At 42.4% G+C, this 18577-nt stretch overlaps 1 protein-coding gene across 4 annotated transcripts in view; it reads left to right on the top strand.

The window, feature by feature from the left end:
• LOC135080088 (hillarin) overlaps positions 1-18577 on the top strand; it is a 78537-nt gene extending 59960 nt beyond the window's left edge. For all 4 annotated transcript variants that reach the window (XM_063974766.1, XM_063974769.1, XM_063974768.1 and 1 more), the window contains exons 5-15: positions 1497-1613; positions 2183-2382; positions 3681-3903; positions 5152-5378; positions 10033-10251; positions 10745-10953; positions 13528-13658; positions 14481-14624; positions 16729-16842; positions 17445-17622; positions 18215-18577. In XM_063974766.1, the coding sequence (XP_063830836.1) occupies positions 1497-1613; positions 2183-2382; positions 3681-3903; positions 5152-5378; positions 10033-10251; positions 10745-10953; positions 13528-13658; positions 14481-14624; positions 16729-16842; positions 17445-17622; positions 18215-18351 (1899 nt within the window). In that variant the 3' untranslated portion in view covers positions 18352-18577. The remainder of the gene's footprint in view (positions 1-1496; positions 1614-2182; positions 2383-3680; positions 3904-5151; positions 5379-10032; positions 10252-10744; positions 10954-13527; positions 13659-14480; positions 14625-16728; positions 16843-17444; positions 17623-18214) is intronic.

Below are 18577 nucleotides of genomic sequence, written 5' to 3'. Positions count from 1 at the left end.
CTATTGAATAATATTTAATGTTATTAAGATAAACTGTACGTGATGATAACGCCTAACTAACGAGAAGTTCATTTAAATAGTTTAAATTAAGCAGAACTACTTGCTGATAAAAATACAATAAATAAATAAGTTTTATCCGTAACATAGAGTCTTGGGTGCGGCCGGCAAACATTTTCAAAAGGTTTCCGCGTTAAAAATAAGCGTTTCTAATTCTCCCATTCGAAATAAGCATTTATAATTTAGATCTTGTACTTCGTTTTAATTGTCTTAAAGTACATCATATTCGACTTTAAACGTTAGAATCTTTGTAACAAACGGGACAACAGTTATGATTGTTATCTAAATATATTCAAATGTTGCTAGAAGTTGGAACAATCTCATTAACCCACTAAGAATGTGCAAGCTCGACCGTGTAGAAGATTAACGAGCAGATTATTGCACGCATAAAAGACCAAATTATTACGTTTTAGTATTAAATTATTTAATCGGCATAGTTTTGTAACCCGCGCATACATATAGGGTTGCGCAGGCCTATTGTAAGACATTTATATTGGACTAAATCAAAAAATACGTGGACAAGTTATCTCACCAAAAGGATTTGGTTCACATCACAGACATTAATGGTTTCATCAGTAACCTCTTCCAAACGCTTTAATACTTGAAGACCATCACACTTCTTCTATCAAGTGAATTTATATTAAAGATCATTTGGGGTCAGACATTAGAGCCGGTATAGCCGTTTAACATGGTTTAAAGTCTTTAAAGTACTATACTAATCGGTTTAAATTTTAAATCTAATTTAAATCTTAATAATTATTCATGGCAAATTAGGTTAGTAAAGCATTGAATTATTTTGAATATTGAAACTGTATGATTTACAACCCTAGCCGCATAATTTTCGTTACGAGATTTCACACTCCAAATGTGAATATTTCACTATCTTTCGACATGCAAAGCTCGCGCCTGCGCGACAGAAATGTGAGACATTTTTTACATTTGGTTATGCAAATAATTTGTGTAAATCTGTTCTGCAAACTAGCCCGTTACTTTCTGTAAATAAATAATGTTTTGTCCAAATTAATTTACCATACTATTGTTTACCTACTGTTTTTATTGTTGTACAAATATATATAGCAAACATTTTGTAAAAGTTGAGTGTACATATAGAAAGAAATTACTGAAATCTCTACTACTTAGTCTAAATAAAATGTAGGTGTCCATTCATCCTTGACATCAAATCTAAATGCCAAATAATTATTAAAACAGTAACATAGCACGAATTACTGGATAGGCTAATTTAATTATTAAGCGACTGGGAGATAGTTAAGATTTTTCGCTAAATAAAAAGTTAGCAAACATTACAATTGTTTTGTTACCTAAGTACCTATTTAGTAACAAGTATGAAATGACTAATTTTACTTTCACTCTAAACAATAATATCTAACAGTAGATTACCATGTTGGGCCAATATTTATAATTATTATCTTCTTTTTCAGGATCGCGATGAACAAACAAAACTGGAAATGAAACATCGACAAGAAGAAGACGACTTGTACAGAAAATTCTCAAAACACCGCGAAGAAGAAAATAGAAGAATACGAGAAGAAATACAAGTAAGTAACACAAAGCTGCCTAGCTGCCTTCTTTAGTAGGTAGGTGTGATCTATTTGCAAGCCGGGTCTGCCTTTATACGTTGGGGAACAGGCGACATAATAATTAATGTTAATTCTTTGGGGTATTTAATTAGTAAGAAAATTACGAAATTTTTATAAACAACTAGCTTTCCGCCCGCGGCTTCGCCCGCGTCGAATTTCGTTTGTTAAATTTTCCTGAATTTTCCTTGCTATAAACCTCACGGAGCCCGAAACCTTTCCAACGAATGCAAAACCGTGGAAATCGGTTCGTGCGTTCTGGAGTTATAGCGTCAGGAAGGAAAACCCGACTTATTTTTATATAGTGGATGTGGATATGGGACACTTGATGACTGTACCTAAACACCTACGTAGATACAGCTCATTATGATGCTGAAGGTCAATATTCATTCACCTTTCTAGATTTCTATAGACTACTCATTCTCCATTGCTGCTAACTGTAGAGATTTCAAGCAATTCCGTATAACACAATTGCAGAAGACTGCGCAAATTCAACAGTATATTAAAGTCTTCATATTTGTATTTTCCAGAATGAATGGGAAAGGGAGCTAGAAAGACTAACGAGCCGGTTTCAACAAGAGATGCAAGTGAAGAAACGACGGCCTGATGCCGAGATAGGCGCCCTGACGCTCAGGCACCAGCAAGAGAGGGCTGACCTGGAGAAGAACATGACGCTCAGGAGAGATAAGAAGAAGGAGAGCCTCACGAGGAAGATGTTGGAGCATGAAAGGTAAATAGGGATGTTTCCTGGGTCAAAAAGCAAGAGTTTTAATTAGTCCGTCAGTTAACTTATCAAAAAATACTCTACACGTATTTTTCACTTTTTCAAACTAATGAAAATTTAAAGAGATAAAGCGCGCCAAAGTTCTTAAGAAGAGGCCCGTGACGTCAATGAGTGCATAAAAGTGCCGCACTTAGTGACGTCGCGCGGAGCTTCAACGCACCATAACTATGTAATTATTTGTTAAATTGACAAATAAAAATATGTGTCCAATATTTTTTGATATTAAACATGACGGGCTAAAAAAAATTTTTTAGGAAACTAGCCTATTGCGACGTTGGCGAACACAAAAGATGGGCTTTTTGAAAGCCCCTCTTAGGCACACCCTTAAGGTCTCGTCTTGACGATAGGCATATGACTTTACCAGTTGACGCTTTCGGGCGATGTTTAAAAATGTTAGTCACCATCAATTAGAACTTTATGTGTGACGTCAATTACAGATTTGTGCTAAAAGCAATCTTGATTGTCATAAATCCACTTGAAGACGTAGCGTGGGCAGGCCTCCTACTAGGTAGACCGACGATCTGGTAAAGGTCGCGGGAAGAGCCTGGATGCGGGCAGCGCAGGACCGTTCATTGTGGAAAACCTTGGGGGAGGCCTTTGTCCAGCAGTGGACGTCATTTGGCTGAATAACTAACCCATTTCAAAGTTATGGTTGATTTATTACAATGGAAAATGACACCGTTGGTATTGTCGTAGTTACATAACCTACCTGCTAACTTTCTATCCTTTGTTTTGTCGAATGAAAAGTGACAAATCAATCGAGCCCCGACAATATTTCACACACGCATAAATGAATTCCGACCGAGCATTCAATGAGTAGAGAGTCAATAACTCTTGTAGGAATTCAATACGGTTGATGGCACGGTAACTCATTAACATACAAGGTGTAATAGCAGCATGCAGTTCATACCTATAGGCAATAGGCAATGCCTACCTAGCAAAAGGTATTTAATTGTAGAGTACTTACTGCCTTTCACAATAAGATCTTTGATAGAATCATGTTTAGGTAATAGAGAATAACAATGAATTGGTGGTGTCAACTATTTACATAGTAACCTTTTTTTTTCGGTGGTAAAAATGCATTGAGTTGCATACCCGCCACTTAAGTATTTTCACGACCATATGGCTAACGGAGTTCCGAACTTTCAGGTCAACCTAAATCTCTTGAATTCTGCAATATTGAATTAACGGAACTTATAAGATTAAACTCGACTGTACTCAATCAAAATGTCAAATATCTCCAGGGCAGCCACGGCAGCGCTAGTTGAAAAACAGAGCCACGAGATGATGGAGCTGATCCAGGAAAGGCGCTCGGAGTACATGGCTGCTTCTTCACTGTACCTGGATGGGGAGGAGGCGCCTCCATACCCGTCCAGGGCGCCCGCGCCGCAGCCCCCCCTGGTGTCCAAGTTCCACATATACACCGACCCGGCGGAGTTCGCGGATGTTGACAAAATCGCTATATCGGTGAGTCAGTCATTATTCTCTAATTTAGCCTGAATAGATCGTGCCATCCACGAAGACGCGCCCACCAATTTTTGGTCGAGGGAAACGCGGGGTGTGGGGAGTTTGATCCGAACAATCCGAGCGTCATTATTTAGGGTGCGTGTGCACTCATGGATAATTTAGCGTGTACCGATAACACTCAAACATTAGCGGAAGAATGGTGGGGCGCGTCTTCGTGGACTGGAATTCTTGTACTGAACGTCTTTTGCTATGACGCAGTCCTCGTTGCCACTGTGAGTGGCCCACAGAACAGAAAATTTCTGGGCCTCTTGGAGAGAAAAGAAGGAATTTTAGAGTCGTGAGATGACTTACTTTTAAATAAGTTGCTACTCAACTACCAGTTTGTTGCTGCAGTTCGAATCCCACGAGTCCAAAATGTTACGAAAAGTATGTTATGAACGTCCAAATTGACTATGCTCGTAAAAATTGATATGTTGACTGCACCGCAGAATAAAACATATTAACTAGCTGCATGAACTTTGGTTATAAAAATGGCTTCAATTGCGAACACAAAAGTTTTTAGTATGTAGGTAATTTAAGATCAATGGCTGCTTCAAATGAGCATCGTGTCTCTTATAATCACAACAGCGAGCTGGAAGATGCTCTAACCAATTATCGGCCGTGTCTGTTATAATTAGTGGATGTAATAATTAATGCTCTACATCCATTGCTTACAGTTTCCCACAGTAAATAGAATTACAGAGCTGCATCTAACGGATTCACAATGCTTGTATCATCATCTAGTGTGATCATTGGCACCTAGATGACGTCTATGACCTAGTGATTAGAGAGTTAGATCCTGTGTTTGATTCTTAAAAGGTTTTTATGGCATTTCATTACCTGATAAAAATCACTTCCACTACCAGAGTTGCTGTCTGGGTCCCACATCATCTATGAACAGAAGCTTATATTTCATCCTTAAATTTTCTTCTACTTACTACATAAGTAGATTCCCAACTTCGCTTGATTTTTCCAGTTGCCATTTGGTGGCTGCACATAAGTTCACATGCAGGCTTTCTTCTCCCTCATCTCATGAACATAACATTCTCCAGAAAGGAACTAGGCTAGGACCAATAATTATGTCAATCTCAACAACAATTTTCGTTGTTTCAATGAGCCGGCCACATCATAACATCCAAGGATGGACTGATAGCATCTGTTGCCACACCATAACCATAACAAAGACTTACAATATCTCTTCTTTTCCAGGTGGCGCAAGAAGACCAAAAAACCTTCACAGATCTAGTCCGGCAGCTAGTGGGGCGATGCGCAACCGACGTGGAGAAGGCGCGGACGATCTTCCGCTGGATCACGGTGAAGAACCTCAACAACATCCAGTTCGACGACAACTTGCGGGGCGACTCGCCTCTAGGCCTGCTGCGCGGCATCAAGCACGGGACGGAGAGTTACCATGTACTGTTTAAGAGGTTGTGCAGGTGAGAAGCAGTCTTCGTCATATTTTTTATGAAAATTCCTAGAAGCCTGGTTTATTTACCTATATTATGTCATACAGGCCCTCCCTGTTTAGCTTCATCAAGCACGAAATGGAGAGTCACCTTGTACTGTTTAAGAGGTTGTTGAGGCTACTAAGGGAATATACAAAAGTCGAAATACGTTATATGAACTTTATGGCATGAAAAAGTATAATAATAGTGTATCTTTTCTTGAGCATGTAAAAAAGTATTCAAAAATTTTTAAGAAAGTTTGCTTCATGGCTAAGTCTTTTTATATTCGGGACAAGATAGGGAACGCCAGTAATAAAATAAAAGAAACTTGGAATGTTATCAACCGAGAGACTGGTAAACTAAAACCAAGAGATAATGACTTTTCTCTCAAAGTTCACGATAATTTGATATCTGCAAATAAAGATGTAGCGGAAGCTTTTGACAAATTTTTTGGTAATTATAGCTTCAGCAACAACTGCCAACTTAAAGTCATCTCCCTCCGAGGCTGAAGAAATATTGAAAACCCACGTGACACCCTGTGACTCGCACTTCTCTTTTAAACATATTACTCCATTAGATATCACTAAAACTTTTAATCTTTTAAATGTAAAGAGTACAACTGATATCTGGGGCATCTCTGTCAAGATAGTCAAACACATTATTGATATAATTTCCCCACAGTTAGCGATAATATTCAATAATTGCATAGAGAAGGGCATCTTCCCCGACCTCATGAAACATAGTAGACTAATGCCATTATTTAAGTCTGGTAGCAAAACCGACCCTGGCAATTATAGACCCATTTCTATCTTGCCCGCTCTAAGCAAGATTTTTGAAAAAATCATACAGGAGCAACTTATGATTCACTTTGGCTCTAATAAACTATTTCATAGTGAACAATATGGTTTTACCAAGGGTCGTTCCACCACCGATGCCGGGGTTGCACTACTTAAACATATCTTCGAGGCTTGGGAGAGTTCTCAAAATGCACTAGGGGTCTTCTGTGATCTCTCAAAAGCTTTTGACTGCGTAGAACATCAAACGCTAATTCGCAAACTGCACTATTATGGGGTGAAGGACTCGGCTTTGGATTTAATACAATCCTATTTAAACTTTAGAGTTCAAAAAGTTGACATAAATGGTGTTTTGTCTTCTGGGTCACCTGTGAAAATGGGAGTTCCGCAGGGGTCCATTCTTGTTTCTTATATACATTAATGATCTACCATATTTTGTTAAGGACTCTTGCGAAATCGTGTTATTTGCTGATGACACATCTTTGATTTTTAATATTGATAGAAGTAAAAATAACTTTGACGATGTAAATAATGCACTAACAAGAGTTTTAAGTTGGTTCACTACAAATAATTTACAACTCAATGCAAAGAAAACAAAATGTATAAAATTCTCTTTGCCTAACGTAAAAACAGTTAGTACCCAAATAGAACTTAATAATAATGCAATCGATCTGGTAGACTCTACTGTATTTCTGGGAATTACCCTGGATTCAAAACTCCAGTGGGGCCCCCATATAGAAACTCTGGCGGGAAAGCTCAGCTCAGCGGCTTTTGCAATAAAAAGGATACGGTCATTAACCGATGTTTCAACAGCTCGCTTAGTCTACTTTAGCTACTTTCATAGCCTAATGTCATATGGAATCATGCTATGGGGCAAAGCTGCAGATTTTGAAACAATATTTATTTTGCAAAAACGTGCGATAAGATACTTGTATAAAATGAAAGCAAGAGCGTCCCTTAGAGAATTGTTTAAAGAAATTGGCATTCTCACGGCCGCTTCACAATACATCTTAAACTGTATACTATTTATTCAACAAAATATTAACGAATTCAAAAAGAAAAGTGATATTCACCAAATTAACACTAGAAATAAAAATAAATTGGCTATACCCGCTTTTAGACTTATTTATTTATTTATTTTATTTATTTAATTTAATTACAAGGTTAGGCTTATAATCTAACATTTCTTATATCACTTAATAAAGTGTTTGCCACTTTTATGGGACAAGGTATCCATTTTTATAACGAAGTCCCTGATAAATATAAAGAGCTACCGTATAATAAATTTAAAGGTATAGTTAAAGATCACATGCTTAAAAAAGCCTATTATACAACTCGAGATTTTCTTAATGATAAGTCATCCTGGGAGTAGGATTATGGTCCTCTCATGCTCGCACTAAAAAGAATTAAAATGAAAAGTAATATTGTATTAACTAATAACAATTTCTCAAATGTTAAAGTGTCATGCTTCTCAATCTGGACTGTTACTTAGCTTTATTATTAGTTTTTTTTTAAAGAGATAACTTGGCATTGTCATTCTCACTAAAATGTCTCTGGGGTGGTGGCGTAGTGAGGCGGGTCGTTACATTCCCTCTAATATGGTCGAGTGAAGCGATGGCTGGTTCACTCGTCATGTGTGTGAACAGGCGCTGCTTTCGGGGACTGGTCAATCCAAGTTATTCAAATTTATGTATGCGAGTCATTTCTACTAGTACCTTAATATGTAAGTCTAGATATTAGCACGTCACTACCTTGTTTAATATACCACGCAATCTTGTATACCCATTCTTATGATACACCATACAAGAATGCATGGTAAATTCAGTGAACTGCTCCTGAATCGAATGTACCTTCTACTACTATTTCTATTTATTTATATTAACCGGCAGACAGTGGTGACTGAGTTTGTTGCGGCGCTTCTTCTCAGCACTTGCCAAATGTTGGTCTCGAAGCGCTGGTAGGGTAAAAAGATTATGAGACATGTAGAGGCTCCTTAAGAGCATATGACGATTTGTAAGAACTATTTATTAGTCTAAACAAATAAAGAAATTTTGACTTTGACTTTGACTATGGGTAAGAACAGCAGTCTTCATCAAAACTCTTCGTGTAATACTTTTAAGAGCCTGATCATCTATCTCAGTGTTTCATGCAGCAGTAGATAAATCCATCCACATCACTGAACAGGATTGACTCGGCTTCTGGCCCAATCGGAGGGGCAATTTGACTCAGACGGAAGGGACCATTTGGACCAAGGTTTTAGGCGTATGGTCCTCCACGCTTAGCTACTTAAGGACGAAACAGGTAGGCCTAGTCTAACAGCTGGTGGGGCTTTGAACGACCGACGTGGAGAAGGCGCGGACGATCTTCCGCTGGATCACGGTGAAGAACCTCAACAACATCCAGTTCGACGACAACTTGCGGGGCGACTCGCCTCTAGGCCTGCTGCGCGGCATCAAGCTCGGGACGGAGAGTTACCATGTACTGTTTAAGAGGTTGTGCAGGTGAGAAGCAGCCTTCGTCATGATTTTCATAAAAGCCTGGTTTATTTACCTATATTATGCCATACAGGCCCTCCCTGTTTAGTTTCATCAAGCACGAAATGGAGTCACCATGTACTGTTTAAGAGGTTGTATGGGTAAGAACAGCAGTCTTCATCAAAACTCTTTGTGTAATAGTTTTAAAAGAGCTTGATCATCTATCTCAGTGCTTCATGCAGGAGTAGATGAGACCATCCACAGCACTGAACAGGATTGACTCGGGTTCTGGCTCTATAGGAGGGGCAATTTGGCTCAGACGGAAAGGGACCATTTAGAGCAGGAGGTGCAATCAAGGTTTTAGGCTTATGGTCCTCTATGCTTAGTTACTTAAGGAGGAAACAGGTAAGGCCTAGTCTGATAACTAGTGGGGCGGTGCGCGACCGACGTGGAGAAGGCGCGGACGATCTTCCGCTGGATCACGGTGAAGAACCTCAACAACATCCAGTTCGACGACAACTTGCGGGGCGACTCGCCTCTAGGCCTGCTGCGCGGCATCAAGCACGGGACGGAGAGTTACCATGTACTGTTTAAGAGGTTGTGCAGGTAAGGAGAAGAAAAAGCAGTCTTCGTCAACATTTTTCGTTAATTAATCTCCAAAGAGCCTGGTAAGATAGGATGCTATCTTAGTGCCATGCAGCAGTAGATGTGTCTAGTAGTCACAGCAAAAGAGAGGATTTTTTTAATTTCCAACGAGGAAGCTCTTGGCCTGTATCTCACCTGATGGTAAGTGACGATCAGGCCAAGGGTGGAAGCGAGCTTCACCAGGAATCCTCAACCACGGAGGAACTGGCTATCTTACCTCTAACTGCCGGAACACAATAATGCTGTTAACATTGTTGTTATGGCGACAGACTTAGGTAAGATGGTGGTAGCTAGCCAGGCGGACTTAGAACAAGCCTTACCACCAACCAAATTAGGGGAGGGGAGGTCAATTTGGAAATTAGATTTTTATGCATAATAAGGTTAGTTATTAGGAGCATACATTTCCATGGGGTCAGCTGCCTTCCCAAACTCCCCTGGATACGCTCATGTCTACAAGATATGTCTCTCTATAATGTTCAGAATCCTGAATGAGAAAAGTTACTCAGAAGTCAAAGTAATCTACACATTACTATCACTTTATGTCAAAACTATCAAGAACTCAAGGTGCCTTCATAAGACCCCCTGGGTGCGCTCATGCTTACTACAGGACCCACTATAATGTTCTCAATCCTGAAGGAAAAAAGTTACTCAGAAGCCAAAAAAGAGTAGGTAGACTACTGTAATTAAACTAAACGAGAAAGAACTGACTAAAACTATTATATTTCCTTACAGCTACGCAGGCCTGCACTGCGTGGTGATCAAGGGCTACAGCAAATCCGCGGGCTACCAGCCCGGCGTCCGCTTCGAAGACAACAGATTCCGAAACTCCTGGAACGCGGTATACGTGGCAGGGGCCTGGCGGTTCGTCCAGTGCAACTGGGGGGCGAGGCATCTGGTCAACGCGAAAGACGCCCCCAAACCAGGGAACAGAGGGAAGAGTGATAGCTTGAGGTGCGTAGAATAGTCGTAGGGCAAACTTAAATCTTCATAAAGAGTTGTGAACTTGTGATCGACTGTCTTAAAACTCCTCAAGAGTTACTTCTGTCGTCAGTCCTACAAAAAAATACATTGTTGGAATGCATAGTTCCTTGTCTTGTCGTTCACTACTTATTACAAATTAAGTATTTCTTCATGATACGAGAATAAAGGAATTTAACTTCTCTCTGTGCATAAGTTGAATCAAAATGTTCCTAAAAGTCCAGACTTTTAAGGGTAAAGTAAGGTTGCTAGTAAGGGTGCACCTGGCAGTTGAATCCTAGTTCCTTTCTAAATCCAAATTCAACTGCGGGTGCACCCTTATTATGTCTAACTGTCATAAATGCACCATGGCGAACATTATTTCTATGGTCAACGGCATCTTATCACGAAACAAATCTCAAACTATAATCTAACCATCTCCTCCCCTTTTTTTCTTATCAAAAAATTAAGCTATAACCTCTACCAGGTACGAATACGACGACCACTACTTCCTGACGGACCCGCGCGAGTTCATCTACGAGTTCTTCCCGCTGCAGCCGGACTGGCAGCTGCTGAAGACGCCCATCACCCTCCACGACTTCGAGGAGCTGCCCTTCGTGCGATCGCTGTTCTTCCGATACGGGCTGTACTTCAGCGACCCCAATACCAAGGCGGTCATGTACACTGACTCCACTGGTGAGTTGGACCAAAAATACGGGACTATTCCCACCTCTCGTTCCCACCATTGCAACTCCTATGTAGCCAGGATCTACAGCTTGACCGCCATAAAAACCCAACCAATGAAGGTCAAGTTTGTCCCGGGGGAAAGTTAAACTGTCATTGGACCCGCAACGAAATTAATCAGAAGAACATAGGAGGATTTCGAAAGTTGAGGAGTTGAGTTGGACCAAAAGTAAAGTCCTCAACACTAGCAAGCCAGCCACTTTTAGTTGGCTTCTTTGGGAACCATCAGCTACAGACGACGGTAAATCAAGCAAACCACTGTGGTAGCTTACGTGGTTGTAATAGGCACTATTTTGCATGCCTGATGTGCGCCCATCACGCTGCACGACTTCGAGGAGCTGCCCTTCGTGCGATCGCTGTTCTTCCGATACGGGCTGTACTTTATCGACCCCAATACCAAGGCGGTCATGTATACTGAATCCACTGGTGAGTAAAGTAGTCCCTAAGTCCCCAACACTAACAAGGCATCCACTTTTAGTTGGCTTCTTTGGGAACCATCAGCTACAGACGACTGAGTCAAGAAAACCACTGCGGTAGCTTACGTGGTTGTAATAGGCGCTATTTTGCAACAAAAATATATTGCCTGATGTCCTGATGACCCATCACCCTCCACGACTTCGAGGAACTGCCCTTCGTGCGATCGATGTTCACTGACTCCACTGGTGAGTTGCGATGGCATGAATCTGAAATAAAGTAGTTCAGCCACTTTTAGTTGGATAGAAGTGCGTGTGTTGACGAGCTGGGTTTCTACCCAGTCCGGCGTTGGGCCAGTTCGTCTATATTAGGACTAGAAATAGTGGTGATAGTGGTTCCTTCCTCTAGTTGGGGTTAGCGAGCCGGAGATGTGGTGGCGCCTCCTCCTGTATTGCACTACCTTCATTGGGATGACTTACTTGACTTACTTATGGTCCTATGTCCCCTAGATGGGGCAGAGGGCGTCCACAACAGTCCTCCATCGCGTTCGGTCTTGAGCTAAGTGTTTGATCTCGCTCCAAGTCTTGCCGATCTTCTTCGCCTCGTCTGCCACAGTGCGCCGCCAAGTTTGCTTGGGGCGACCACGTTTGCGCTTTCCTTGGGGGTTCCAATCCAGAGCCTGCTTGGGGATGTGATCGGGATCCCTTCGGAGAGTGTGGCCAATCCAGTTCCACTTGCGGCGCTTGATCTGCTGGTCGATCGGAATTTCGTGGCAGCGTTCCAATAGCTCGACGTTGGAGATTTTCTCAGGCCAGTATATGCCGAGAATTCGGCGAAGGCAGCGGTTGACGAAGACCTGCAGCTGGTGCGAGATGACCTTGGTGACCTTCCACGTTTCACACCCATAGAGCAGCACGGATTTAACGTTGGACCCGAAAATTTTGATCTTGACCCTTCGGGTCAGTTTCCGTGACTGCCATACGGGGCGAAGTTGTGCGAAGGTGGCTCTAGCCTTGGCAATGCGCGAAGTGATGTTCTCTTCGGTACCTCCAGTCTCTGACACGACGCTCCCGAGGTAGGTAAAATTGTGGACACGTTCCACATCCTCTGCACCAATCCGTAATGGTGTGCAATTTCTCACTCCAGATCGCATCTCTTGGGTCTTCCGGCAGTTAATTTTGAGCCCCGTGATGCCCGCCTCTCGATGTAGGTCATCAATTTTGGATTGCATATCGTGATGCGTGTGGCTCAGCAAACAGAGGTCATCGGCATAATCTAAGTCTTCTAAGACTCCGATTATACCCCACTCTATTCCACGCCGTTGGTTTTGATATGCACGACACATGACTCCATCCAAGACTACCAGAAAGAGAAGCGGCGAAAGCAGGCAGCCTTGCCGGACGCCCGCATGCACCTCAATGTCTTCGGAGATGAGGCCGTCGTGAGTGACTTTACAAGAATATTTCTTGTAGATGGCCTTCAATAGATCGATAATTTTCGGCGGGCTTCCGCCCGAACCGCTCGTGCACCGACCAGATCAATACTTTGCGTATCATCTTGGAGCAGGCATCAGAATGGCAAAGGGAAGTCTATCTTACCTTTGTAGACTTTGAAAAAGCCTTTGATACGCTAAAGTGGGCAAGCATATGGTCGCGACTCGCTGACATTGGTGTCCCGCCGAAAATTATCGATCTATTCATTGGGATGGGTCTGGGCTAATTTCCATCATCTCCACCACTAGTACCCATGAAGCCCTTCACTCAACGATAGTGGGAACTCCCCAGGTTGTCAATGGGGTTTCAGCCTTAGGTACATGACGTCACCCACGACAACTTTTAGCAGCTTTAATCTCACTAAAAGTTTCTAAAGCTCGGTCCGTGAGCACGTAGAATTTTGTCCGATGAACCCTAGCTACCCATCCTTATCGCTCGCGCGTAATTATATTGCTGTCGCGACTGTGCGACTGGCACCCGCAGTAAGTGTGTGAGCGCGATAGCAATATAATTACGCGCGAGCGATAAGGATGGGTAGCTTGGGGTCATTGGACAAAATTCTACGTGCTCACGGACCAGACTATAGTTGACAATTGTGTCTAAATGCATTCTGTTGCAGGTGCGGCGACTATGCGCATAGCCATGCCAGCACACATGCAGAGCTCGCTGATCTTCCACTACAACCTCAAGTTCTACGACACAGAGGGCGATGGTTTCGACGGCGTCAGTTTAAAGAGATTTGTAATGCAGGTAAATAACCTCTATAATACGCCATTGGATGATTCCATTAAGATCCTGTAAGAAGATCCTGTAAGTTGCCTCGCAATAAGATCCAAATATTTTTAACCGTTTCCAAAACAAGTAAAGATTAGTTTCTTATGATGCCACCAAGAGACGGCGCTGTCAGTTCCTTAGCTTACAGTTGATAAAGTCCAGTAGAAGGACTATTTTATTCATCTATCGTAAGCTCCTGTCACTCGCTTAGAGCTAGACTAGACAATGAGGTTAACGCGAGGGTTGAAGTGATAGGACTATAGCATTTGCACTGACTAGTGAACGCTATTAGCCCATAGTCAAAAACAAATCAAAGTTTACCCTTGAGGAGCCTTTACATGCCTGTTTTTGCCAGCGCTCGGGTAGATTAATCGCCAAATGTTGGGCATTTGGTGATTGTACTGAAAAGAAACCACTTTGGGCCAATTGTCATTCTGTAGAGTAAGTTAAACCTGTGATTACCTGTGGTTTTGTCACACGCTAGTAATGCCATCTAAATGAGCGCAAATCCTCTTATCATCATTATCATCAACAGCCCTTTACAGTCCACTGCTGGACTATGAGCCTCCTCTACTACAGTGGAGGGTTTTGCCATAATCCCCACGCTTGGCAGGCGGGTTGGAGATCGCAGTTTAAAAGATTGATTTTTCAGAGAGCGCTGCTGCCCGTTCTCTGTTTGATATGTAGTCCCTAAGTCGCCTCTTACGACACCCGCGGGAAGAGTAGGGGTTGGTGACAAATGTATTCTACTCGGCTTAACCACCCACGGGCTAATACCCTCATTTCCTTGCATTCCAGTCAGTGGTGGGCAACGTGGTGTCGTTCCGGGTGCACGCGCCCTGCAGCGGCGCCTTCTTACTAGACATCTTCGCCAACGCCGTCACGCCGCGCGAATACCTCACCGGGGAGCCCATGAAGTTCAAGAGCGTTTGCAAGTTCAAGGTACTGGCAGAACGATTTCCTAATAAGACCTAATTCAGGGATATATTTAATTTAGTACATTTTACTGAACGGCCATTACATTTAATAATATCGCGCTTGTTACAACAAGCTCGTTGCCGAAACATTTGGGTTATTTCCACCAAAGCGGATCCGGGCACTCGCGCGAGTTTTAGCAGAGGGCCTAATAGTCCAGTAGAATTAGCTTTTAAATCGGAAATAATTCCTACAAAAGATTTTATTGTTTTAATGGCTTCATTGGTTGCCCATTAAGACTCTCCTAAGTTTTCGACTTCGACGGAGTTGTGCTTAAGTGGTGGGGGCCCCCGAAAGAGGCATTTTTTCGGTTTTCCGGTTATACCGCGTAAAGGACTTACCCTATCAAAAAGTGGTCTTCATGACGGTTGAAGGGCACTTAATCCTGCATTGAATAAGACCAAATTCATATGTTTTGGACAATCCGTTCTCGCGCTAATGTTCGGCAAAGTAGAAAATATACGTATAATTAATGACCCTCTCCACGTCCAATGGTTTGTTACCCACAGGCTTCCAAGTCTTGAAAAGGGCCACCTCAACCAGTGTAACCCTATCAAGGCTTACGAGCTTGATGCGCCTATCCTTGTTCGTCCCAGCCGTTCCTTAACTGCGGTTGCTGCACCTCTTCCTGGCACTCACCTGAACGACTCTGTGTTACCTACTGTGGCTGCCCCTCTTCCTTGTATCCTCCTGCATGACTACGTTGCCTAGCCGTATGCCTGGTCTAAGGTTCGACGCCAAAAATCAACAACAACAAGTTCATATTAAAACGCTGAAGAGATTTTTGTTTGTTTGTTTGAACGCGCTAATCTTAAGAATTACTAGCTTGATTGAAATCATTATTTTTGTGTTGAATAGCTCATACATTGAGGAAGGCTATAGGATATATACAATCACTCTACGACTAATAGAGGCGAAGCAGTAAAGAAAAATGTTGCAAGCACGGAAAATAGTATTTAAACTATTTTCACGCGTACAAAGTTGATTTTGTGGCGTCGAACCTTGGACCAGGCATATAGCTAAGCAATGCAATCGTACAGGAGGGTACAAGGAAGAGAGGCAGCCACATTAGGTAACACAGAGTCGTTCAGGAGAGTGTCAGGAAGAGTTGCAGCAACCGCAGTTAAGGAACGGCTGGGACGAACAAGGATAAGCGAATCAAACTCGTGAGCCTTGTTAGGGTTATACTGATTAAGGCGACCCTTTACAAGGCTTGGAAGCATGTGGGTAACAAGCCATTGGACGTGGAGAGGGTCATTAATTATACGTATATTTTCTACTTTGCCGAACTTTAGCGCGAGAACGGTTTGTCCAAAACATATGAATTTGGTCTTATTCAATGCAGGATTAAGTGCCCTTTAACCGTCATGAAGACCACTTTTCGATAGTGTAAGTCCTTTACGCGGTATAACCGGAAAACCGAAAAAACGCCGCTTTCGGGGGCCCCCACCACTTAAGCACAACTCCGTCGAAGTCGAAAACTTAGGAGAGTCTTAATGGGCAACCAATGAAGCCATTAAAGCAAAAAAATCTTTTGTAGGAATTATTTCCGATTTAATCAATTTTTGTGTTTAATTCTACTGGCCTATAAAGTAGGCACATGTAAAGGAGTTTTTTGTGAAAATATCGATCCCCAAGATTTGACTGTGTCCGCAATCGCAAAGAATACGCATTTGCCGTGGGCGAGGGCCCTTAATGGTATGTCTTCGTATTCAACCACTATAGTTATCAAAATCCTGTACTCACCAATCGCCATACAACCTTCAGATTTGCTGCGCCGAGCTTCAAACGGTACTGATATTCAAAGAATGTTTTCATCTATATCTATAAAAGCGAAAGGTCAGTCACTCATTGACTGACTCACTCATCACGAAATCTCAGAAACTACAAGTACTAGGAGTCTAAAATTTTGCATGGGGGTTCCTTTTAGAACGTAGGTCTAGGTGCTCACTAAGACGAGATTTTGCAAAATTCAACCCCTAAGGGGGTAAAACGGGATCCACGCATATGAAGTCGCGGGCGGCGGCTGGTATTAAATAATCCCAGTCACTCATCATATTAACACCCACAGATTTGCTGCGCCGAGCTCCAAACGGTGATGGTGCCTCTGCCGGACTGCGCCAGCGGCGAATGGGGCCCGACCAAAGCCACCCGCCTGTTCGGGCTCGTACCTATCACTCATCAGGTCAGTGCATGGATCCTATCGATCTCGATGGAAGAACTACCTATTATAGCTCGGAGTACCTATAACGTTGTGAAGTAAGACTCTAAACTTGATCAAGCCTTTGATTCCTCCTTCTTGAAATATTCATAATTAAATCTTGAGTTTGAATCTGGTTCATTTCGTCATTTGTGTTATGAATGTCGTCACCATAAGTGCCTAACTACTAAAACTCATGAACATCAATTAATTCGTCATATGACGTAGACATCTACGTCGTACCTACTCGTAGGTTGAGTTTAAAAAAAGTCACCATATTAAGCACAGAAATATGACCGGAGTGCGAACATCAGACCTGTACAACACATTTGGCCAGTGTAGGGAGTGTAGTTCCAATCCTTGCCTTTATTAATAAAAAAAACAAAAATATTTTATTCAATTTAAACCACAAGTGGCAATTATGAACGAGGGAATTGTGCACCAGCTGCCGTGGAGCTTAAATGGCCTGATAATGACGATGTGTATGATACTGCGGAAAGCATTACAGCGAATAAGTAATTAATTTTGCGCTATCGTATCGTTTCAAACACTTCAAATCTACAACCACTTTAACTTGAACCCCGCAGGAGGCGCTGGTCTTTGCCGGGCGCGAACTAGAGATCCAGTTCCGAATGTCGCGCCCGCTGGCCGACTTCATGGCGACACTGCACAAAAACGGCGTCGATGAGAAGCGGCTGTCGAAATACGTGCAGCAGAACGTGTCGGATGATATAGTGTCGTTCTACATCACTTTCCCTGAAGAAGGTACGGGTTCTTTAAAATTAGACGATTTGAGTAAGACGTCTTGTCAGAGTAAATACAAATGAGTAGGTCATCTTCATAGAAAAGCACGTGCGCGCCGCATACGTATATTGGCGCGCTCACATACAAACCGCTCTTGGTGCGTTTCTATGAAGATGACCTGCTCATTTGTATTTACTCTGCGTCTGTCGTCCGTGAAATCTACGATACATCGCAATGTGAAACGACGTCGTCGATTATGTAGTGTGCAGCGTGAATTCTTTTGACGTTTTGTCCCATTTCCATAGTGCACTACCTACAGGACGCTCCTCGAGTTGGGATATTTGATTAACCTCAATCGATCGTATATTGCCTATGAACATTGGACTTACGAGAGCACCGTGAGTTTTTATGATACACGACACGACACGACGAGTCGAGAGTCGAGGAGACACGTTGCGATATTTATCGTAGATTGTAATCTCGATATCGAGGATCGCGTTGTGAAACAATTCCGCATCGTGATTGTGTCTAAAAAATTTCAATACTGCATCAGTATTTATTATTCAACATACAACCTTATTCCAATACACTTAACGTTAATTTCTCTATACAGGTCAATACGGGCTAGACATCTACACTCGCGAGCGCGGCGGACCCACCGCGATCCACCAGAACGGTTCCACGGAGAAAGAGAAGCACCTCCTCACACACTGCTGCAAGTATCTCATCAACAGCAGCAAGAGGAATTGAACCTTAACACCTTCTGATGAACGCCAAATTGGAACGCACTATAAATTGCCCACTGCTGCAAACATCTCATCAACAGCAGCAAGCGAAATTGAACCTTAACACCTTCTGATGAACGCCAAATTGGAACGCACTATAAATTGCCCACTGCTGCAAACATCTCATCAACAGCAGCAAGCGAAATTGAACCTTAACACCTTCTGATGAACGCCAAATTGGGATGCACTAA

This window comes from Ostrinia nubilalis, chromosome 17 (assembly GCF_963855985.1).
Source record: "Ostrinia nubilalis chromosome 17, ilOstNubi1.1, whole genome shotgun sequence".
In the NCBI taxonomy this organism is placed as follows: Eukaryota; Metazoa; Arthropoda; class Insecta; order Lepidoptera; family Crambidae; genus Ostrinia; species Ostrinia nubilalis.
This window is presented reverse-complemented; position numbering and strand designations above follow the sequence as displayed.